This window comes from Nesoenas mayeri (assembly GCF_963082525.1).
Source record: "Nesoenas mayeri genome assembly, chromosome: 1".
Taxonomy (NCBI): Eukaryota; Metazoa; Chordata; class Aves; order Columbiformes; family Columbidae; genus Nesoenas; species Nesoenas mayeri.
Window position 1 is genome coordinate 213,147,865 of NC_137541.1, and position 21,884 is coordinate 213,169,748.

Genomic DNA, 21,884 nt, shown 5'->3' on the forward strand with positions numbered 1-21,884 from the left:
GGGTGGGATTTGGGGTTCACTGCCCCGAGGCAGGGGGAGGGATATGGGATGTCCTGCCCCAGGGTGAGGATTTGGGGTGCCATGCCCCGGGGGTGACACAACATGGGGTGCCCTGTCCTATGGGGGGATATGGGGTGCACTGTCCCGGGGTGGGATGCTCCCTGCCTCCCGGTGTCACCAGTCCCCTCAATGTGCCACGTCCCCTCGGTGCCACCGCCCGAGCCCCGAAACCGGTGCCAGCCGGTGTCCCCCGTCTCCTCGGTGTCATCCGTCCCCGCGATGTGCCACATCCCCCCAGTGCTGCCTGACCCCCGGTGTCCCCCGTGCCAGCCGTCTCCCCGGTGACCCCATCGCCCTGGTGTCACCCGTCCCCCAAGTGCTGCCCGACCCCCCGGAGTCCCCCAGGGCTCCGCATCCCCTCCGCGCTCTCCGCCTCCCGGTGCCACCGCCCGTCCCCACGGGGTCCCCGTCCCCCTGTGTCCCCCGTCCCCCCGGTTCGCCACGTCCCCCAGTGCTGCCCGTCTCCCCGGTGCTGCTGCCCGCCCCCTGGTGTCGCCCGTCCCTCCGGTGTCCCCGTTCCCCCGGTGACCCCATCTCCCCGGTGGTGCCGACCCACGGGTGACCCCGGTGCTCCCCATCCCCTCCGCGCTCTCCGCCTCCCGGTGTCACCGTCCGCCTCTCTGATGTCCCACGTCCCCCTGGTGTCCTCGTCCCCCTGTGTCCCCCATCTTGCCGGTGACCCCATCTCCCCGGTGTCAACCGTCTTCCCGGTGCTCCCCATCCCCTTCGCGCTCTCCGCCTCCCGGTGCCACCACCCGTCCCCCTGTGTCCCCCGTCTCCCCGGTGTCCCCGGTCCCCCCGGTGCCGCCCGACTCCCCGGTGTCCCGCGACCCGGCGGTGTCCCCCGGTGCTCCCCATCTCCTCCGCGCCCTCCGCCTCCCGCTGCCACCGCCCGTCCCCACGGTGTCCCGCGTCCCCCCGTTTCGCCACATCCCCCAGCGCTGTCCGTCCCTCCGGTGCCTCTGCCCGCCCCCCCCCATTCTCCCCGCCCCCTCCCGGTTGCTCCCCGCCCCCCCCCGTGCCCCCGCCCCCCCGGTGCTGCCCCCGCCCGCCCAGCGCCGGAGCGCGGCCCCGCGGCGCGGCCCCGGCGGAGCATGGCGGGCACGGGGGCCGCGGGGGGCGCCGGGGGGGGCGCGGGGGGGCCGGTGCCGCTGTGGTACCACCGGGACCTGAGCCGGGCGGCGGCCGAGGAGCAGCTGGCCCGGGCGGGGCGGGACGGCAGCTTCCTGGTGCGGGACAGCGAGAGCGTGGCGGGGGCCTACGCGCTGTGTCTGCTGTGAGTGGGGGGACACGGGGGGGGACACGGGCTGGGGCTGATGGGAGTGGGGGGGACACGAGTGGACGCGCGATGTGGCTGCTCCGAGTTTGGGGAACACGGGAGGGACACGGGCTGGGGCTGCCGGGAGTTAGAGGGACACTGGGGGGACACTCGATGGGGCTGCTGGGAGTGGGGGGGACACGGGTGGGACGCGCGATGTGGCTGCTCCGAGTTTGGGGAATATGGGGGTCACGGGCTGGGGCAGCTGAGAGTTAGAGGGACACTAGGGGGACAATCGATGGGGCTGCTGGGAGTAGGGGGGGGACACGGAGGGACACGCGATGTGGCTGCTGTGAGTGGGGGGCACACGGGCTGGGGCTGCTGGGGGTTGGGGGGACACGCGCTGTGTTTGCTGTGAGTGGGAGGGACACGGGGGGAACACGGGCTGGGGCTGCTGGGAGCAGGGGGACACGGAGGGAACACGCGGTGTGTCTGTTGGGAGTACGGGGGACACGGGAGGACATGAGCGGGACACGGGCTGGGGCTGCTGGGAGTTGAGGGGGACACGGGGGGCACACGCGATGTGTCTGCTGGGAGTGGGGGGGACACGGGCTGTGTCTGCTGGGAGTGGGGGGGACACGGGGGGACACGGGCTGGGGCTATTGGGAGTGCGGGGGACACGAGGGGACACTCGATGTGTCTGTTCGGAGTAGGGGGGACACGGGGAGAACACGCGATGTTTGTGCTGCGAGTGGGGGGAGACATGGGGGGGGACACGCGATGTGTCTGCTCTGAGTGGGGTGAACATAGGGGGGACACGGGCTGGGGGTGCTGTGAGTGGGGGGGACACGGGGGGACACGCAGTGTGTCTGCTGGGAGTGGGGAGGACACGGGGGGGACATGGGCTGGGGCTGCTGGGAGGGGGGAGCATGGCGGGGGTGGTCAGGCCAGCACTGGAGAACATGTAGGGGTCACCAGGGGGAGGTCCATGGGGACACTGGAGGGAATCTGGGGTTGGGGGGGTTTGGGGAGAACTGGGGGCTGGGGGAACACCGGAGGGATTCTGGGGGGGGTCCGGGGGGGTACCAGTGAGTCCAAGGGGGCAGCGGGGGCTCTGGGAAACCACCAATGAGGTACCAGGGGGTGCATCAGGGTGGGGGCACTGGGAGAAACACCAGGGGGTTACTGGGAGGGTCCGGGGGGGCACTGGAGGGGGATCTGGGGGAGCACTGGGGAACACGGGTGGGGTGTCCAGGGGAGCACCGGGGAGGGGGGGGGTCGCTGACACCCACAGGGCAACAGGCACAGGGGGGGACCCAACCCAAGGGGGACACAGCAGATATGGGGGTCACTGGCACCGTGTGGGGGACGTGGCACTGGGAGGGGGTTGGGGCAGAGTTGGGAGTGGACGGGTGGGAGTCTGGGGGGGGTCAGCACCCGCTCCAGGCTGGGGGGAACTGGGCAACATAAATAGGGGTGCACTGGGGGGCTGCGGCAAGAGGAGAACTGGGGGGACAGTGGCGGGGGACGGGCACTGCGGCGAGCAGGGCTAGCTTTGGGGTCTGTGACATTGGGGACTGTCCCTGAGCGTCCCCATGGTGCCGGGGGGCCCTGCCCTCATGTCTAGGGGCGTCCCAGCCCCTGGGGTGTGGGACAGCATGGGGGACAGCTCAGTGCCCGTGGGTCATGCCGGGGGGGCTCGGTGGCTCCAGTGGGTGCGACAGCCCCTGGGGTGCTGCCCCCCCAGCCGGCTGCCACGCTGGCTCTGGGGCTGAGCGCACGGTGGCACCGGGGTGGCAGCCCGGCCGTCACTGTGCAGCGGAGCCCCGGTCACCCCACCGTGCCCTGGGCCTCGCCGTCACCTCCCCGTCACCTCGGCGCGTTGCCGGGGTGCTGCCGGGCTGCGCCGCCGGCTGCGCTCGGGGCGGCTGCCTGCGCCAGCGCCGGGGCCTTGATGTGGTTGCGGGGTGAGGGCACCTCGAAATGAGGCTTTTCCGCTCCCCGAGAGCCCGTGGGCGCCGGCAGCCGCACGCCGGCCTGCCCTGGCCCGGGGCTGTGCCGTGTGCCGTGTGCCGTGTGCCGCGCCGGTGCAGGGCGTGCGGGCTCGGCGCCGGCCTCCTGCCTTGTGCAGGTTGGGTTGCACGGCGTGGCCGTGGTCACCGGCTCCTCGCCGCGACGCCAGGGTGGCGAACGGCACCGGGGGCACGGCGCGGGATGAGCAGCGCCTTCGCCGTGCCGGTACCGGCACCCGGCAGGGCTGCGGGGTGGCCGGAGGGGTCTTGGTGCAGATGCCGGAGTGAAGGGGGCTCTGGGACCAGCGGCTCCTCACACCTGGCCTGGTGCTGGCCATGGGATCTGTCCGTCCCGGTTGTGGCTTCTCCCCGGCTCCGGTCCCCTCTGCCACCTCCGGCTCCTCGTGGCCGCACCGACGGCCAGGCCGCCAGCGCGGCACAGCGCCCGGCACGGGGTGCCATGGCGGGCAGCGGAGGGCCGGGGGGTCCCTGCCGGGGCGGTGGGCAGGACGGTGCCGCCGAACAGCCGCCGTGCCGCCGTGGGGGCGAGCGGGGCGGCCAGATCCGCCGCCGTCGGGGCCTAAAAATAACTGCGGGGGCAGGAGGAGGAAAGGGAACCGCCGGGATCCCGGCAGCGCCGGCTTCCGTTAACCCTCCCGCCGACACGCCGCGGCCTGGCACACCGGCCCTGGGCAGCGCTGGTGGCACCGGTGGGGACGGTCCCCGTGCGGTGGGGGCGCGGGGCCCCCGTTGTGCCCCGGTGGAGCTGGGGGGGCCCCGGCGCTTGCCGGCCGCCGCGCTCCCACATAATGGCTCTTTATGCTAGCAGGGGATCACCCGCCAAAACAGACACCACGAGTGGCCACCGGGGGTCACCCGGTGGGAGGGAACCCTTGCAGCGCCCCCCCCAGCCCCGCACCAACCCCATGGGGCCCCCTGGTTACCCATAGAGACCCCCGTGTGCCCCCCCCCCGCAATGGGGTTCCTCTTCTTGGTCCCCCCAGTTGGGGCTCCCGGTGTTGACCCTACCCTGGGGTTCCCCATGTGCCCCCCACCACCCCCCTATAGGGGTTCCTGCTGTAGAGACCCTGACTGTGCTTTGGGGCTCCCCATAGGGACCCCTTGTGACCCCCTTTTCCCAGGCGGGGGTCTCTATGTACCCCACCACCCCCTGACACCAGTTTGGGGTTTTCCATGTTGACCCCCTCATCCCCCCAGGATTCCTTTGAGTTGGGGACCCCCCAGACCCCTCAGCTGGGGTTTCCCATAGGGACCCCCATACCACCCCGCCCTGGGGAGGGTTTTCCATGTAACCCCCCAGAGAGGGATCCCATTCAGCCCCCCCCAAATTGGTGGGTTCCCTGTGATCCCTGGCGGGGGGTGCTGGGGTGTCATGGTGGGGGGCGTCTCATGTCCATAGGTGGGGGGGCAGAAATGGAGGATCCCCTTTCTGGAGGCAGGGGGAGGATGCTCATGCTGTGCCCCACCCTACACTGTGGGGTGATGAGGACGTGACACTGGGGGACCTGGTACTGTGGGGTGACACTGGGGGACCTGGCACCAGGGGACCCAGAAGTGTGGGGTGGCACTGGGGGACCTGATGTTGCAGGGAGTGGGGTGGCACTGGGGGACCCAGAACTGTGGGTGACATTAGGGGGACCTGGCATTGCAGGGAGTGGGGTGGCACTAGGGGACCCAGAACTGTGGGTGACATTAGGGGGACCTGGCACCAGGGGACCCAGAAGTGTGGGGTGGCACTGGGGGACCTGGCATTGCAGGGAATGGGGTGGCACTGGGGGACCCAGAACTGTGGGGTGACACTGAGGGACCTGGCACCAGGGGACCCAGAAGTGTGGGGTGGCACTGGGGGACCTGGCGTTGCAGGGAGTGGGGTGGCACTGGGGGACCCAGAACTGTGGGTGACATTAGGGGGACCTGGCACTGTGAGGTGGCACTATGGGAAGTGGGGTGGCCCCAAGGGACCTGCCACTGTGGGGTGGCATCGAAGGACTCAACACATGAGGTGACACCGAGGGATCTGGCACTGTGAGGTGGCACCAGGGCACTGCAGGGCATAGCACCCTCTCTGGGGACATGGGCACGGTGGGAGGGGGACGCTGCCTGTCCCCGCTCCCCCAGCCCCATGGTGAGGTGCCACCAGAGCAGGGGACGCTGCAGCCGAGCTGCCAGGTGTCTCTGGCGCGGTGACAGCCCCTGCGTTCCCGGTGACCTCTGCGAGTGCCATGGCCGGGGGCCAGCCTGAGAGCCACCGTCCCTAGCGCACCAGGGAGAGGGTCCCTGGCTCTCGGTGTCCCTCAGATGGGGAGGGGACATGCGGGGGCTCTCTGTCCTGCCCCCCGCACCCGCTGGCATCCGTACCCCATCTCTCAGCGCCGCTCGTCACCCCCTGCCCCGGGATCGTGTCCCTGGTTCCTGTCAGCTTCCAGTGACAAATCAATTGCTTCCTGGCCTCCGCGCTGCCAGCTCCTGCCTGCTCCTGCCTGCTCCTGCCTGCGCTGCGGGCAGGGGATGGCAGCGCCGGCACGGGAACGGGCAGCAGGGCTGGGATGTGTGACATGGCACGGAGCGTGCTGGGGCTCAGCCTGGGGACAGGGGGGTGTCAATCGGGGGGTCCCCCTTGGAGAAGGTCACTCTGGGACCCCCAGTGCCCACCCTGACCCCCAGCTCCCCCCAGGTCCCCTCCTGCCAGCGTTGTCACTGTGGGAGCCGGGCTGAGACCTGGTGGCTCGTCACATGCCACAGCGCACGGTGACACCAAAGCAGCTTCTCCCTGCGGATGCTTGTTCCCAGCTAATGACACGGGGACCATGTCCCTGGTGTCCCCAGGGCGCTGTGCAGGCAGGTGGGGGGGATGCTGACCCCCCCTGACATCCCCCATGCCCGCAGGTTCCAGAAGCACGTCCACACCTACCGCATCCTGCCCGACGACGAGGACTTCCTGGCCGTGCAGGTGGGCACAGCCCCCCCACCACACTGTCACCCGTCCGGCTCTTTGGGGACACCCCCAAGGCTGGGGGGGAGGATCCCAGTGCAGGACATGGGGTGCCGGGACCCCGCAACCTACACCCTGCTCCTGCTGCCTGGATGCAGTGCCCCATGTCCAGCCCCTCACCTCCCAACTGTGCTGGGGTTGCGGGGGGCTCCCTGTCCCCCCCACCTCACCCCGGGGGCTGGTTGGGCCGCGGCACCGTGCGGTGAGCGTGCCCGGCTCTTTGGCACGGCCGCCGTCCTGGCGCGGTGCCACCGGCGTGCCCGGCTGTTGGCGTAGCCGGCAGCTCCCCGCCAGGGCCCATCTTGGCCGCCGCCGGGTATTTTTAGAGGAACAGAAGCCTCTTTGTGCTGGTCGTGCCGAGGGAGGGGGGCAGGAAAAAGCCGCCCCCGGGAGGGAGGAGGCTGAGGGATGGCGGCTGCTGCCCGCAGCTGCCTGCGCCCTGCCTGCAGCTGCCTGCGCCCTGCCTGCAGCTGCCTGCGCCCTGCCTGCGCCCTGCCTGCGCCCTGCCTGCAGCTGCCTGGCAGCCACAGCCCCGGGGGGCTCAGCTGTGGGGCTGGGGGGGCAGCCCCCCATCCTGCCTTGGGTGTCACTTAACCAGGGGGGTCCCTTCATGGGGGGTCTGGGTGCAGAGGGTTCCCTGCATTGGAGCAGTCCCTGCATTGGGGTTCCTTGCACTGGGGGGGTTACTGCATTGGGGAATCTGGCATTGGGGAGTCCCTGCACTGAAGGGGGGGCGGTCCTAGCATTGGGGGAATTGCTGCATTGAGGGGTTCCCTAAATTTGGGGATACCTACATGGAGACTGTCACTGCACTGGGAGCATTGAGAGAGTCCCTGCATTGGGGGGGTCCTTGCAGTGGGTGGGTCCCTGTACAGGGGATCCCTACATTGCGGGGGTCCCTGCATTGAGTGGGTCCCTGCGTTTTGGGGGCCCCTGCATTGGGAGGTCTCTGCATTGGGGGTTCCCTGCACAAGGGGTCTCTGCATTGGTGAGGGGTCTGTGTGTAGAGGGGATCCCTGCATTGGGGGTTCCCTGCACTGGGGGGATCTCTGCATGGGGAGTTCCCTGCACTGGGGGAGTCCCTGCATTGAGAGGGTCCCCGCATTGGGTGCATCCCTGCACTGGGGGAGTCCCTGCATTGAGGGGGTCCCTGCATTGGGTGCATCCCTGTACAGGGGATCCCTACATTTGGGGGGTCCCTGCCCTGGGGGGTTCCCTGCATTGAGGGAGTCCCTGCATTGGGTGGTCCCTGCATGGGCGGGGGGGAGTTCCTGTGTTTTGAGGTCCCTGCATTGGGGGGTTCCTGCACTGGGGGTTGCGGCTGACCCCACCAGCAGGTGCTGATGTCCCCGTGTCCCCCCCAGACGTCACAGGGGGTGCAGGTTCGCCGCTTCAAGACGCTGAGCGAGCTGATCGCGCTGTACCTGCAGCCCAACCAGGGGCTGGTCTGCACCCTCCTCTTCCCCGTCGAGAGGGACAAGGACAAGGACCCCGCCGAGGACAGGGACTACTCAGGTACGGGGGGGTCACAGCTGGGACCCCCGATCCCAGGGGCGGGGAAACGGGACTGACCCCCCGCGTCGCCCCGTTGCAGATGGAGAGGACGAGAAGCCGCCGTTGCCGCCGCGTTCCGGCTCCACCAGCATCTCCAGCAGCTCCGGGGGGCTCAGCCCCACGGCGCTGGGGCCAGAGGGGGGGGCAGAGAGGTGAGGCGCTGCCCCCCCGCGTGTCCCCTGCCTGTCCCTGCCAGCTCCTCACCCCCTGGGTGTCGTGTCCCCCCCGCAGCACCAATGGGCTGAGCAGCATCTCCCACGAGTACCTGAGGAGCAGCTACACGCTGGACCTGGAGGCGGTGAAGGGGGGGGGCCAGCAGCCTCCCCCACCTCAACAAAACCCTCGTTGCCTCCTGCAAACGGCTGCACAGGTGGGTACCAGGCACCGGGAGGGACAGACGGACGGACAGACGGGTGTTCCACCAGCTTAGCCCCCCCTGTTTCTCCTGTGTTCCCCCCACAGCGAGGTGGACAAGGTGCTGGGGGGGCTGGAGATCCTGGCCAAGGTGTTTGACCAGCAGAGCCCCCCCATGGTGTCCAAGATCCTGCAGCAGGTGAGGGGGACAAAGGGACATGTGGCGGTGACATCCCCGTCCCCACCCCGGGGACTGGCCCCCCCGACCCACCATGGGGACACTGCGGGGGGGTCCTGCCCCTCCAGGGGGGTGGGGTTAATCTGGGGGTCCCAGGTTTTGGAGGGTCCTGCTCCTCTGTGAGTCTGGGATGGTGCCAGGGGTCCCATCCTGCCCCATCCCAAAATGCTGGGGGGGATCTTGCCTGCCTGGGGGTCCCATCATACCCCATCTCATGGTGCTGAGGGGTCCTGCCCTGATGGAGGGGTGAGAATAATATGTGGGTCCCATTCTGCCCTGTCTGACTGTTTTGGGGGGTCCTGCCGCTCCGGGGCTCTGGGATGGCTCCAGGGGTCCCATCCGAAAGTGGGTGTTGCCCCTCTGGTGGATCTGGGGTTCCCATCCTACCCCGTCTCGTGGTCCTGGGGTGGTCCTGCCCCTCTTGGGGGGTGGGATTAATATGGGGGTCTCATTCTGCCCTATCCCACAGTTTTAGGGGTCCTGCCCCTCTGGTGGATCTCGGGGTCCCATCTTGCCCCACCTCATGGTGCTGGGGGGTTGCTGGGGAGGATCTGGGGGTCTCATTTTGCTCTGTCCCATAGTTCTGGGGGTTCTGGTGCTCCAGGGGGGTGGGATTAATCTGGGGGTCCCATCCTGCCCCATCCAACACTTCTCGGGGGGGGTCCTGCCCCTCTGGGGGTCTGGGATGTGGGGGTCCCATCCTGCCCCATCTCCCGGTGCTGGGGGGTTGGGGTGGCCGCGGGGGTCCCATGCGGTGCGGTGACATGTGGGGTGTCAGGCGGGGGGGCAGAGCGGGGAGCAGGAGCTGGAGCAGCTGGTGCTGAAGCTCTCGGTGCTGAAGGATTTCCTGGCCAGCATCGAGAAGAAGGTGGGGCTGGGGGCCGGTACGGGGGGGCATCCCCTTGTGGGGGGGTCTGTGCTGGGGTACGGCTGGGGGGGGCAAAGGAACTGCCTGGGGGACACAGGGGGACTCCATGGGTGGGGGGGCTGATGGACCTGGGGGGCTGATGGGACTGGGGGGTTGATAGGGCTGGGGGGCTGATGAGGCTGATGGGGCTGGGGGGTTGATAGGGCTGGGAGGCTGATGAGGCTGATGGGGCTGGGGGGGCTGATGAGGCTGATGGGGCTGGGGGGTTGATAGGGCTGGGGGGCTGATGGGACCGGGGGGTTGATGAGGCTGGGGGGCTGATGAGGTTGATGGGGTTGGGGAGCTGAGGGGGCTAGAGGGGTTTGTGGGGGTGAGGAGACTGATTGAGGGGGCTGATGGGACTGGAGGGGCTGGGGGGCTGATGGGGCTGGTGGGGCTGGTGGGCCTGGGGGGCTGACTGGGGGAGCTAATGTGGCTGAGGGGTTGGTGGGCATGGGGGGTTGATTGGGGGGGCTGATGAAGCTGATGGGGCTCGAGAGGCTGATGAGGCTGGGGGGTTGATGAAGCTGATGAGGCTGGGGGGTTGATGGGGCTGGGGGCTGATTGGGGAGCTAATGGGGCTGGGGGTTGATGGGCCTGGGGGGTTGATTGGGGGGCTGATGAAGCTGATGGGGCTGAGGGTGCTGATGGGGCTGGAGGGGCTGGGGGGTTGATGGGGCTGATGGGACTGGAGGGGCTGAGGGGGTTGATGGAGCTGGGGGGGCGGATGAGGCTGGGGGGCTGATGGGGCTGGGGGCTGATTGGGGGAGCTAATGGGGCTGGGGGTTGATGGGCCTGGGGGGTTGATTGGGGGACTGATGAAGCTGATGGGGCTGAGGGGGTTGATGGGGCTGGGGGGGCTGGTGGGACCAGGGGGTTGATGAGGCTGGGGGGCTGATGAGGTTGATGGGGTTGGGGAGCTGAGGGCGCTAGGGGGGTTGGTGTGGTGAGGAGACTGATTGGGGGGACTGATGAAGCTGAGGGGTCTGATGGGACTGGAGGGGCTGGGGGGTTGATGAGGCTGAGGGGGCTGATGAGGCTGGTGGGACTGGTGGGCCTGGGGGGCTGACTGGGGGAGCTAATGTGGCTGAGGGGTTGGTGGGCATGGGGGGTTGATTGGGGCGGCTGATGAAGCTGATGGGGCTGAGGGGCTGATGAGGCTGGGGGGCTGATGGGGCTGGGGGCTGATTGGGGGAGCTAATGGGGCTGGGGGTTGATGGGCTTGGGGGGTTGATTGGGGGGCTGATGAAGCTGATGGGGCTAAGGGGGTTGATGGGGCTGGGGGGGCTGGTGGGCCTGGGGGGTTGATTGGGGGAGCTAATGGGGCTGGGGGTTGATGGGCCTGGGGGATTGATTGTGGGGGCCTGATGGGACTGGAGGGGCTGATGGGGCTGGGGGAGCTGGTGGGCCTGGGGGGGTTGATTGGTGGAGCTGATGGGGCTGGGGTTTGATGAGCCTGGGGGTTGATTGGGGGGCTGATGAAGCTGATGGGGCTGGGGGGTTGATGGGATTGGAGGGGTTGATGAGGCTGGGGGGCTGATGGGGCTGGGGGTTGATGGGCCTGGGAGGTTGATTGTGGGAGCCTGATGGGACTGGAGGGGCTGATGGGGCTGGGGGAGCTAGTGGGCCTGGAGGGTTGATTGGGGGGGCTGATGAAGCTGATGGGGCTGGGGGGTTGATGGGCCTGGGGGGTTGATTGGGGGGCTGATGAAGCTGATGGGGCTGGGGGTTGATGAGCCTGGGGGGTTGATTGGGGGGGCTGATGAAGCTGATGGGGCTGGGGGGTTGATGGGCCTGGGGGATTGATTGGGGGGCTGATGAAGCTGATGGGGCTGGGGGTTGATGAGCCTGGGGGGTTGATTGGGGGGCTGATGAAGCTGATGGGGCTGGGGGTTGATGAGCCTGAGGGGTTGATTGGGGGGGCTGATGAAGCTGATGGGGCTGGGGGTTGATGAGCCTTCGGGGTTGATTGGGGGGCTGATGAAGCTGATGGGGTTGGGAGGCTGACGGGGCTGGGGGGGGTTGCTGGGCCGGGGGGCTGATTTGGGTGACTGCGGTGACGATGCCTCCGGCCCCCCAGGCGCTGAAGGCCCTGCAGGAGATGAGCTCGGCTGCCCCCCCCGCGCCCCCCCAGCCCCTCTCCCGCAAGGCCAAGTGCATCCCAGTGCAGACCTTCGAGGTGAGTCCCACTGTGCCCCCCACGGCAGAAACGTCCCCCCGGGGGTGGGGGTCAGCACCTCCCGTCACACCCCGGGCACAAACCTCTCGGGGTCCCTGGTGGGGGTGGGGATGGACTGGGTGGTGCTGGGGGCTGGATGCCAGGGACTTGGGGTGTTGGGGGGTTGGATGCAAGGGGGTCAGGGTTCTGGGGGGGCTGGGTGTTGGGGGGCTGGATGCCAGGGGGGGTGGTTGCCAGGGGGGCAGGTGATGGGGGCCCTGGGGGTTGGGGTGCCTGGGGGTCGGGGTGCTGGAGAGTCAGGGTTCTGGGGGGGCTGGCTGCAGGGTGGTGGGTGCATGGGGGTTGGAATGCCTGGAATTAAGGTGCTGGGGGGCCAGGGTGCTAGGGGGTTGGGTGCCTGCAGTTTGGGGTACCTGTGGTTTGGGGTGCTGGGTGTTGAGGTGCTGAGGTGTGTGTGGGGGGTGTGCCTGGGGGTTGGGGTGCTGAGGGGTTGGGGTGCTGGGTGCAGGGGTAGTGGACGCAGAGCTGACACGTGACGGGGTTCTGGGTGATCAATAGTGTCAGGGTAACTGGAATGCTGGGTTTTGGGGACTCGGGTGTCAGGGGGCTGGGGACACTGTGTGTCGGGGGGTTGGGGCGCTGGGCGGGCTGGCTGCTGTGTTATGGGGTGTCCCCCCCCCGCCATGCAAGCCCCCGCTGTCCCCCCAGGTGAAGCTGGACGTCACCCTGGGGGACCTGACCAAGCTGGGGAAGTCGCAGAAGCAGACGCTGAGCGTGGACGTGGAGGGGGGGCGGCTGGTGGTGCTGCGGCGGCAGCGGGACGCCCAGGAGGACTGGAACACCTTCACCCACGACAAGAGTGCGTGGGGGGCACTGGGGGGTCCCCGCACCCCGGGGCTGGTGCCTGGGGGTGGGAGCAGCTGGGTGTCCCCACCCTGGGTGCGTCCCCACCCTGCGTGGGGGGTCACGGTGCCCAACCAGACCCCGACATTCCCCAAATGCCACTTGTCCCCGTCCTCCCCCCATAGTCCGGCAGCTGATCAAGTCGCAGCGGGTGCAGAACAAACTGGGCATCGTTTTTGAGAAGGAAAAGGACAAAACGCAACGGAAAGATTTCGTTTTCGTCAGCGCGCGGGTGGGTCCTGCTCTGCTGGGGCGGGGGGAGCAGGATTTGACCCCTGGTCCCCTGCGGGGGTGTTTTCACCCTGGAGGGGGCAGCCTGTGGGTCCCAGGATGGCTTTTGGGTCCTATGGCAGCCCCAGCCTGGCCTGTCCCTGCCCCCGTGCTGCGGTGATGCTGAGCTGTGGGGGCCAGGGGAAAATTGTGGGGGGCTGATGGGGCTGGGGGCACCATGGGGACCCCCTGCTGACTGTGTGTGTTGCCCCCCCCAGAAGCGCGAGGCGTTCTGCCAGCTCCTGCAGCTGATGAAGAACAAACATTCCCAGCAGGACGAACCCGACATGATCAACATCTTCATCGGCACCTGGAATATGGGTCAGCGAGGCCAGGGGGTCCCTCTGGAGTTGGGGAGATGAGCCCTTGCGCCCCCCCTTGACTGTGCTGCTCCCCCCGCTGCAGGCAGCGTGCCCCCCCCAAAAAACATCACGTCGTGGTTCACCTGCAAGGGGCTGGGGAAGACGCTGGACGAGGTGACTGTCGCCATCCCCCACGACATCTACGTCTTCGGCAGCCAGGAGAACTCGCTGGGGGACAGGGAGTGGGTCGATGTGCTCCGCGCCGCGCTCAGGGACGTCACCGAGGTCGAGTACCGCCCGGTAGGAACCTGGCAGCGGTCCTGGGGGGCTGTGGCGTTCTGATGCTGGTGGGGGATGGAGATGGGTGATGCTCAAGGTCTCTCCTGGGACGGCTGTGGCGATGCTGTGTGTTCTGGGGTGGGATCATCAAATCATTTTGGTTGGAAAAACTCCTTGAGATCATAGAGTCGAACCGTTCTCCCAGCCCTGGCATTAACCCATGTCCTGAGAACCTCCTGTCCGTCTGTCCAACCCTCCAGGGCTGGTGACTCCAGCACTGCCCTGGGCAGCCTGTTCCAATGCCCCACAGCCCTTTGGGGAGGAAATTGTTCCCCACATCCAACCTCAACCTCCCCTGGCGCAACTTGAGGCTGTTTCCTCTGCTCCTGGCGCTTGTTCCTGGGGAGCAGAGCCCGACCCCCCTGGCTCCAAGCTCCTTTCAGGCAGGTCAGAGATCAGAAGGTCTCCCCTCAGCTCCTGTTCTCCAGCTGAACCCCCCAGGTCCCTCAGCCGCTCCATCACATTGTGCTCCAGCCCCTCACCAGCTCCGTTCCCTTCTCTCCACTCGCTCCAGCACCTCAAGCCCTTTCTTACAATCATTTGGGTTGGAAGGGACCCTCAAGATCCTCAGGTCCAACCATAAGATGCTGAGAGCTGTGCACTGCACAGACCCGCCATAAAGAGATGCTATGGATGGTTTGGAGCAGGGACTGGAGCTGTGTATTTAGTTGGTGCACATCTAAAAAGCCTCTGGAGAACATCATTAAGGGGTCACACAAGATTAAAGTCAACTTACATTCAAGCAATTATTTTGAGTTCCAATCAACAAGCGATGTAGTGTGGGAGCGCGAGATGGAACGTCCCGGGGGCTGTGACATAACTGGTGCAGCAAGGTGACCCATGGCTGTGTCTGCTGGGAACAGCATCTCACACGGGTTTGATGATAAAACAGTCTGTCTTTCCCCTCCTCTCACCCCTTAATCACAGAATCACAGAAGAGTTTGTGTTGAAAAGGACCGTAAAGATGAACTATTCCAACCCCTGCCATGAGCAGGGACATCTTCACAGCTCAGGGTGCTCAGACCCCGTCCAGCCTGGCCTGGGATGTCTCAGGGATGGTTCATCCACCACCTCTCTGGCCAACCTGGGCCAGGCTCTCACCACCCTCAGGGCAACAATTCCTCATATCCAGCCTCAATCTCCCTCCTTTAGTTTAACCCATCACCCCTTGTCCTGTCACAACAGGCCCTGCTCAAAAGCCTGTCCCCATCTTTCTTCTCGCCCCCCAGGTGCAGGACGTTGCACTTGGCCTTGTTGAGCAGCTCTGTTATCCCCAAAACACGGTTCTTTGCCCAGTGTGCATAAAAACGAGCCGAAGTTAACACACAGAGACGAGATATTGTTTATTACAGGATCGTGCAAGTCCGGATGCTGGAATCAAGCCAGCACCCCAGCAAGAGAAGTAACGGGCATTATATACAGAATCGTAGTCATCCTCAGGGCAGTCCTAAGGAGCCAGTTGGTTACACATTCGCATATTGCATTTCATGATCATTTTAGCGTATAACGAGCAACATTCAGCTACAGAACACTTTATCCAGCAGTCTGGAGATGTGTGTTGGAGCAAAACTCAGCTCATCGTGTTGGCTTCCGAACGTCTAAAGCTGCGAGGGCAGCAGTGCCTGTAGTTTGTGACCAGTTTGTGACAACTTGTGTAGTTTTGCAAGTCACTCTTTTCTTTGTTGTATGAGCAGACCGACCTAAAACTGAGAGGATTTACGTATCTTTAGGTTGGCGACTGCAGACAGGGTTCATTCTTTTAGGTGATGACAACAGCTCTATGTACGTGAACGTATAAGTTTCCAGTAGAAGCCTAAGTTAACTTAGACACAGTGTTGCTTGAACTGGAATGGTCCTGCACTGGGGTCGAGAAGAAAGATGGGGACAGACTTTTGAGCCTGTTGTGACAGGACAAGGGGTGATGGGTTAAACTAAAGGAGGGAGATTCAGGCTGGATATAAGGAATTGTTGCCCTGAGGGTGGTGAGAGCCTGGCCCAGGTTGGCCAGAGAGGTGGTGGCTGAACCATCCCTGGAGACATCCCAGGCCAGGCTGGACGGGGCTCTGAGCAACCTGAGCTGGTGCAGATGTCCCTGTCATGGCAGGGCTGGGATTAGACCATCTTTAAGGTCCCTTCCAACTCAAACCCTTCTGTGATTCCATGATTCTATGAAGCTGGTCAGGCATAGGAGCAGGAATGTGAAGATGGGGGAATTTTCACTCTTGAATTTATTTAAAGCTCACCTGCACAAGTCCTCAAGCAACCTAAGTTGACCTCAAGGTATTTTTAGGAGGCAAAGTTATGAACAGCCTGTGCTTGGTTCGCCAGTTTTAGACCTGGGATAGTTTAATGGTCACTTATGAGCCACCCCTAATGTGACCAGACTTCAAAGGCTCATTTTAGAAGGGAAAAAAGTTACCGTGAGCAAACATCACCTTTTTACTTGTCCTTTTTTGTGGCTTGAGGGTCCCAGAACTGCCCCAGGGTTGGCGGTTTGTCCCCCCCAGGTCCCAGCACAGGGACGGTCGCTGCCCTGGTCCCGCTGGCCACCCCAGTGCTGGTACCAGCCAGGATGCTGGTGGCCTCTTGGCCACCTGGGCACCCGCTGGCTCATGTTCAGCCGCTGCCACCAGCACCCCCAGGGCCTTTTCCAGCCGCTGTTCCCAGCTGCAGCGTCCATGGGGTTGGTGTGACCCCAGCACAGGACCCGCCACTTGGCCTTATTGACCCTCAGACAATTGGCCTCAGCACATGGATCCAGCCGGGCAGATCCCTCTGTAGAACTGCCCGCCCTGCAGCGCATCAACGCTCCACCCAACTCGGTGTCGTCTGCAAAGTACTGAGGGTGCCCTCGATCCCCTCATCCACATCATGGATAAAGAGATTAAACTGGTCCCAGATAAAGAGATTAAACTGGACACCACTCGTCACCAGCTGGATGTGCCTCCACTCCCCACAGCTCCCTGGGCCCAACCACCCCTCTGGTTCTTCACCCTGTCGCTTGGGTGCTGATGGTGGTGGGGGAACAGCCCTTTGGGGTGAAGGAGGGGGCTTCCGAACCAGCCACCCCCATGGGATGGGGACACGCTCCCGGTGTGTCCCAGCAAGGTGGGGAGTCTGACGGGGGGTGTCACGGTGGCCCCGCAGGTGGCCATGCAGTCCCTGTGGAACATCAAGGTGGTGGTGCTGGTGAAGCCGGAGCACGAGAACCGCATCAGCCACGTGGGCACCTCCAGCGTCAAGACGGGGATCGCCAACACCCTGGGTAGGGGTCACCGGGCATTGGGGGGCGGACATGTGGCTCATGGGGGACAGGTGACGGGGGGGGTCCCAGTGTGTGTGTTGCATTGGGTCTGGGTCTGCATTGCACGAGGAGGGGTCCGCGCACGTGCTGACATCGCAGACCCAGCACCGGTGGGGACTGTGCCCTGTCACCGGGGCTTGGGGACAGCTGGGTCCCATCCAGCACCGCAGGGGGCAGCATGTGGGTCCCAGGGCATCCCCCAGCGTGTCCGTGTCCCCGCAGGGAACAAGGGCGCCGTGGGCGTCTCCTTCATGTTCAACGGCACCTCCTTCGGCTTTGTCAACTGCCACCTCACCTCCGGCAGCGAGAAGACAGCGCGGTGAGCGCCATCATGCCAAGATGAGCCCGCTCCTGCCACCTCTGTCCCCGTCCTCGTGACACCCGTGTCCCCCTCCCTTCCCTGGGCAGGAGGAACCAGAACTACCTGGACATCCTGCGCCTGCTCTCGCTGGGGGACAAGCAGCTCAGCTCCTTCGACATCTCCCTCCGCTTCACCCACCTCTTCTGGTTCGGGGACCTCAATTACCGCCTGGACATGGACATCCAGGTGAGGGGGACGGGACTGGGGTGTGTGGGGAGGCTGTGGGTGTGTGTCCCCCGGCCCTGTGCCAGCCCCTCTGTCCCCCAGGAGATCCTCAACTACATCAGCCGCAAGGAGCTGGAGCCGCTGCTCAAGGTGGATCAGCTCAACCTGGAGAAGGAGAAGCACAAGGTCTTCCTGCGCTTTGGTGAGGGCTGGGGGTGCTCCGGAGGGGCCTGGGGGGGGCAGCCCCCACTGCTGGGACTGTCCTGACCCCGTCTTCACCGCTGTGGGTGCAGGCGAGGAGGAGATCACCTTCCCCCCCACCTACCGCTACGAGCGGGGCTCTCGGGACACGTACGTCTGGCACAAGCAGAAGCCCACAGGGGTAAGTGTTGGTTGGTTTTGGGGGGGGATGTGACACCCCAGCCTGACCCCCCTCTGCCACCTCACTCCCCCCATCCCTGCCAGGTCCGCACCAACGTGCCGTCCTGGTGTGACCGCATCCTCTGGAAGTCCTACCCTGAGACTCACGTCAACTGCAACGCCTACGGTGAGCTGCGTGTCCCCATCTCACCCCAGGACACCGTGTTCCCCCCTGGGACACTGTGGCCCCCACCCCACCTGACCCTCCCCATCCCATCTGGCCGCAGGATGCACAGACGACATCGTCACCAGCGACCACTCGCCCGTCTTCGGCTCCTTCGAGGTGGGGGTGACGTCCCAGTTCGTCTCCAAAAAAGGTGCCTGTGCCCAAGGGGACATCCGGCCACCCTCCCCGTGGGTCCCACCTCGAGGTGGGGGGTGCTGGGGGGTGTCCCTGAGCCTCCCCTCTCCCTGGAGGGCTCTCCAAGTCCTCCGAGCAGGCATACATCGAGTTTGAGAGCATCGAGGCCATTGTGAAGACGTCCAGCCGCACCAAGTTCTTCATCGAGTTTTATTCCACGTGCCTGGAAGGTGAGGGCTGGCACAGCGGCGGGGGGCGCTGGGGGCGCTCAGTGAGGTCCCGAGGGTTGATGGGTGTCATGCCATGTCCCACAACCCCCCCAGAGTTCAAGAAGAGCTTTGAGAACGACAGCCAGAGCAGCGACAACATCAACTTCCTCAAGGTGCAATGGTCGTCCCGGCAGCTGCCCACGGTGAGGAGGGGCCGGGGGCAGGAAGGGCTGGTGCTGGGGGGGGAGCTGCTGGCAGGGAGACCCCCCAGTGCCATCATCCCGTCCCCTCGCCCACAGCTGAAGCCCATCCTCTCCGAGATAGAGTACCTGCAGGACCAGCACCTCCTGCTCACCGTCAAATCCCTCGACGGCTACGAGTCTTACGGTGAGTGCCCGCGCCCAGGGGGCTCAGGGGGGTCCTGGGTGGGGGTCCCTCGGGGATACGGACCCCCGACTCCCCCCTGCCCCGGCTGCCGCCCCCAGGGGAGTGCGTCATCGCCCTGAAGTCCATGATCGGCAGCACGGCGCAGCAGTTCCTCACCTACCTGGCGCACCGGGGCGAGGAGACGGGCAACATCCGCGGCTCCATGAGGGTCCGGGTGCCCGCCGAGCGCTTGGGCACCCGCGAGAGGCTCTATGGTGAGACCCCCCCACACACCCTGGGGGTCAGGACAGCGGGGATGGGACCCCCCCCACAGCACTGAGCCCCCGTCCCCTCACAGAGTGGATCAGCGTTGATAAGGACGAGACGGCAGCTGGCAAAGGGAAGGTGCCGCTGGGTGCCAGAGCCAACCAGGACAGTGCCAAGTACGGGGTACAGGGCTGGGGGGGATGTGGGGGGACTGGGGGTCCCGGGACAGGGGGGCTTGGAGGCCTTGGGCACCTCCCAGTGCTGCGGCAACACAGGCAGCGCTCCGAGCATCTCTCCAGGATGGTGACGTGCTTGGGGACAGTCCCGGTGCTGGTTCTGCCACATGGGTTGGGGACCGGGGACCCAGTGCCTCCGAAAGTGGCATTGGCCCTGTTCCCGGTGGGGGCCAAGCCCTGTCCAGGGAGGCTGAGCCCCATGGGACCCCCAACACTTCTTGTCACCCAGGTCAGTGGCGCGGAAGCCCCCCGGTGCCGAGCCGCCCCCCGCCACCCCGGCAAAGCTCCCGGAGGAGCCCGAGAAGGGCAGCACCGCGCCAGCCCCCCGGCCGCCCCCCGCCGCCCCCCACCGCAGCACCACCAGAGACGAGGCCACCTCGAGCCGGTGAGGGAGACATGGGGCCGAGCTGGGGGGGACACTCACCGTCTCTCCGTCCCCCCACAGCTGGGGGTGCCACGCTCACCCCCTGTGCCCGCAGGTGCAGGGCGGAGGTGACGGCGGAACCGGTGGCGGCGGGGGGGCCGCTGAAAAACAGCTTCAACAACCCGGCCTACTACGTGCTGGAGGGGGTTCCACACCAGCTGCTGGCACCGGGGGACCCTGGCAAACCGCCCCCCGCCAAGGTCAAGGTGCAGCTGCCGGTGCCCGAGCGGCGCCGGCACCCCTCGACTGGGCAGCGCCGCGGTGACGAGAGCTCCTCGGACGAGGACACCGGGACCCTCAACCTGCCCCCCCCTGATTTCCCGCCACCGCCGCTGCCGCGGGAGCTGGAGCTGCCCCCCCCCAACCCCTTCTACGGCAGCGTCAAGGAGCTGCCGGCACCCTATGGGCGCGAGGAGCCCAAACCGCGGCTGAGCCCTGGGGCTGCCGCGTGCGGCGAGTCCCCCCCTGCACCCAAACTGCACCCGCGGCCCCCCCCGGCTGCCGGCGCTGCCTTTGGGCTGGAGGGGCCCGGTGGGACCCCCGCTGCCGGGGGGCTGCCTGCAGCTGGGGGGCTGCCCGTGGCGGGGGGGCTGCTGGACGACCGCTCCTGCTCGGTGCTGCAGATGGCCAAGACGCTGAGCGAGGTGGATTACGGCGGCGAGAAGGGGCGGGTGGCCCCCCCGCCTCAACCGCTGCTGGCCAAGGGGGGGCGGATGGAGCTGCCCTCCCGCTGCCTGCCCCCCGACTACGGCCACCCCCTCGCCTTCCCCCCCCACTCCATCCGGGAGAGCATCCAGGAGGACCTGGCTGAGGAGGTGGGTGCTCGGGGGGGTTCAGGGTGCCCGCACCCCCTGCCCCATCCTGCTGCTCCAGCAGGGGGGTGCCATGTGGGGGGTCCCCGGGTGGGATGCAGGGCTGACGATGCGGGCGGTACCATGCAGGCGCTGTGCCCGGCGACCCGTGGCGTGGGCACCGTGCCCGGTGTGGGCGAGTGGCTGCGGGCGCTGGGGCTGGAGCGGTACGAGGAGGGGCTGGTGCGCAACGGCTGGGATGACCTGGAGTTCCTCAGGTGAGCAGCACCCCCCCAGGAACCCCCTTACTACTTCCCCCGTGCCCAGCCATACCCGACCTGGTGGGTCCACGTCCTCCCTGGAGGAGTCACAGTGATGCCAGGTTGGGGACACTGTGCTATGGGGACACCCCTGCGGGTGCTGTTCCCCACAGCACTGGGGGGTCCCCACTGCCCCCCAGGGCCATGTAGCGCTTTAGTAGGGGTGAGGAGAAGGGCGGGTGGGCACCCAGCAACCCAAGCAGGGGCGCCTGCACCCATTGACCAGATGCAGCCCTGGGGTTCCCAGCTGGGGTCAGCGACCCCCATGGCTGTGTCCCCCCCTCCCCAGTGACATCACGGAGGAGGACCTGGAGGAGGCCGGTGTGCGGGACCCCGGCCACAAGCGTGTTCTCTTGGAGAGCCTCCAGCTCCGCAAATAGCGGCGGCCGAGCGTCCCGCATCCCGTGGCCGAGCATCCCGCATCCCACGGCCGAGCGTCCCGCATCCCGCCGCTGAGCGTCCCGCATCCCGCCATCACCAGCAGCACCCATCACCAGCAGCTGGCGGGAGCACCGGGACGCGGGGTGCTGGGTAACGGCGGGTGGGGGGAGGACTGAGGGGGTACAGGGGGGTGGTGGGTCCTGGTCAGACAATTTCAGGGGGATGGTCCCAGCCAAAGGGGCCTCCCCTCATTTTAAGTTATTTTTTATTTATTGAGAGAAGGGATCGAGCATATGTCGTGTGGGCGGCGGGCGGGGGGGGTCCTGCAGTCCAGGGGAGGGTTTTGGGGTGAGTCCCAGGAAAACCCAGCTCCTACTGTCGCCCCTCGCAGCCAGGGAGGAAGAGGAGGAGGAGGAGGAAGCTTGGAGCAAAGTTGTGTTTCAACAAAGTGCCTCTGTGATGCCCGGCTGGTGCTGGGATGGGATGGGATGGGATGGGATGGGATGGGATGGGATGGGATGGGGGGGCTCTGGCAGCCCCCATGCACAACACTAGGCAGCGCTTTGGGTGCCCGTCCCCCACCCTGGGGATCCCGTCCCCACTTGGGTCATCCCACCACCGCAGAACCGGGTCAGTGCCTTCACCCACTGCCCCCCCGCCACCATCAGTGCCTCTGGGGTGTCCCCCCACACTCCCAGTTTGCCCAGTTTAGGTACTTGCTGGATCCGTCCCCTCCTGGGCTGTGTCACCCTTGGTGCCACGGGCCCGGCACAGGGTCCCCCATGGGTGCTCAGCCCCCAGCCTCACCAAGTGCCCTTTCAGTGGGGTCCCCAGGGCAGAGGGCCCCAGGGTGGGGGTCCCCCAGCTGTGCCTTCCCCCCACTTCCCTGCTGGAGTGAACTCCCCATCCCCGTGGGTCGCCCCCCAGGGGTGATGGGGGGGTTGATGCTC

The 21,884-nt window shown here is 66.3% G+C and overlaps 1 protein-coding gene across 1 annotated transcript; it reads left to right on the forward strand.

Annotated features, from left to right (window-relative positions):
* Positions 1-1,154: 1,154 nt before the first annotated feature.
* INPPL1 (inositol polyphosphate phosphatase like 1) lies at positions 1,155-21,010 on the forward strand (the record flags this gene model as incomplete). Its single annotated transcript, XM_080349011.1, is given in 29 exon segments — positions 1,155-1,336; positions 6,238-6,301; positions 7,708-7,858; positions 7,938-8,049; positions 8,129-8,201; positions 8,203-8,267; positions 8,360-8,450; positions 9,268-9,357; positions 11,477-11,575; positions 12,284-12,434; positions 12,604-12,710; positions 12,967-13,069; positions 13,154-13,350; positions 16,537-16,654; positions 16,916-17,012; positions 17,102-17,240; positions 17,322-17,421; positions 17,513-17,601; positions 17,685-17,766; positions 17,867-17,956; positions 18,057-18,170; positions 18,264-18,352; positions 18,449-18,536; positions 18,635-18,790; positions 18,874-18,958; positions 19,248-19,403; positions 19,504-20,257; positions 20,384-20,511; positions 20,843-21,010. Coding segments are annotated over 29 exon segments (3,861 nt in total). The 3' UTR covers positions 20,934-21,010.
* Between the last annotated feature and the right edge of the window lie 874 nt (positions 21,011-21,884).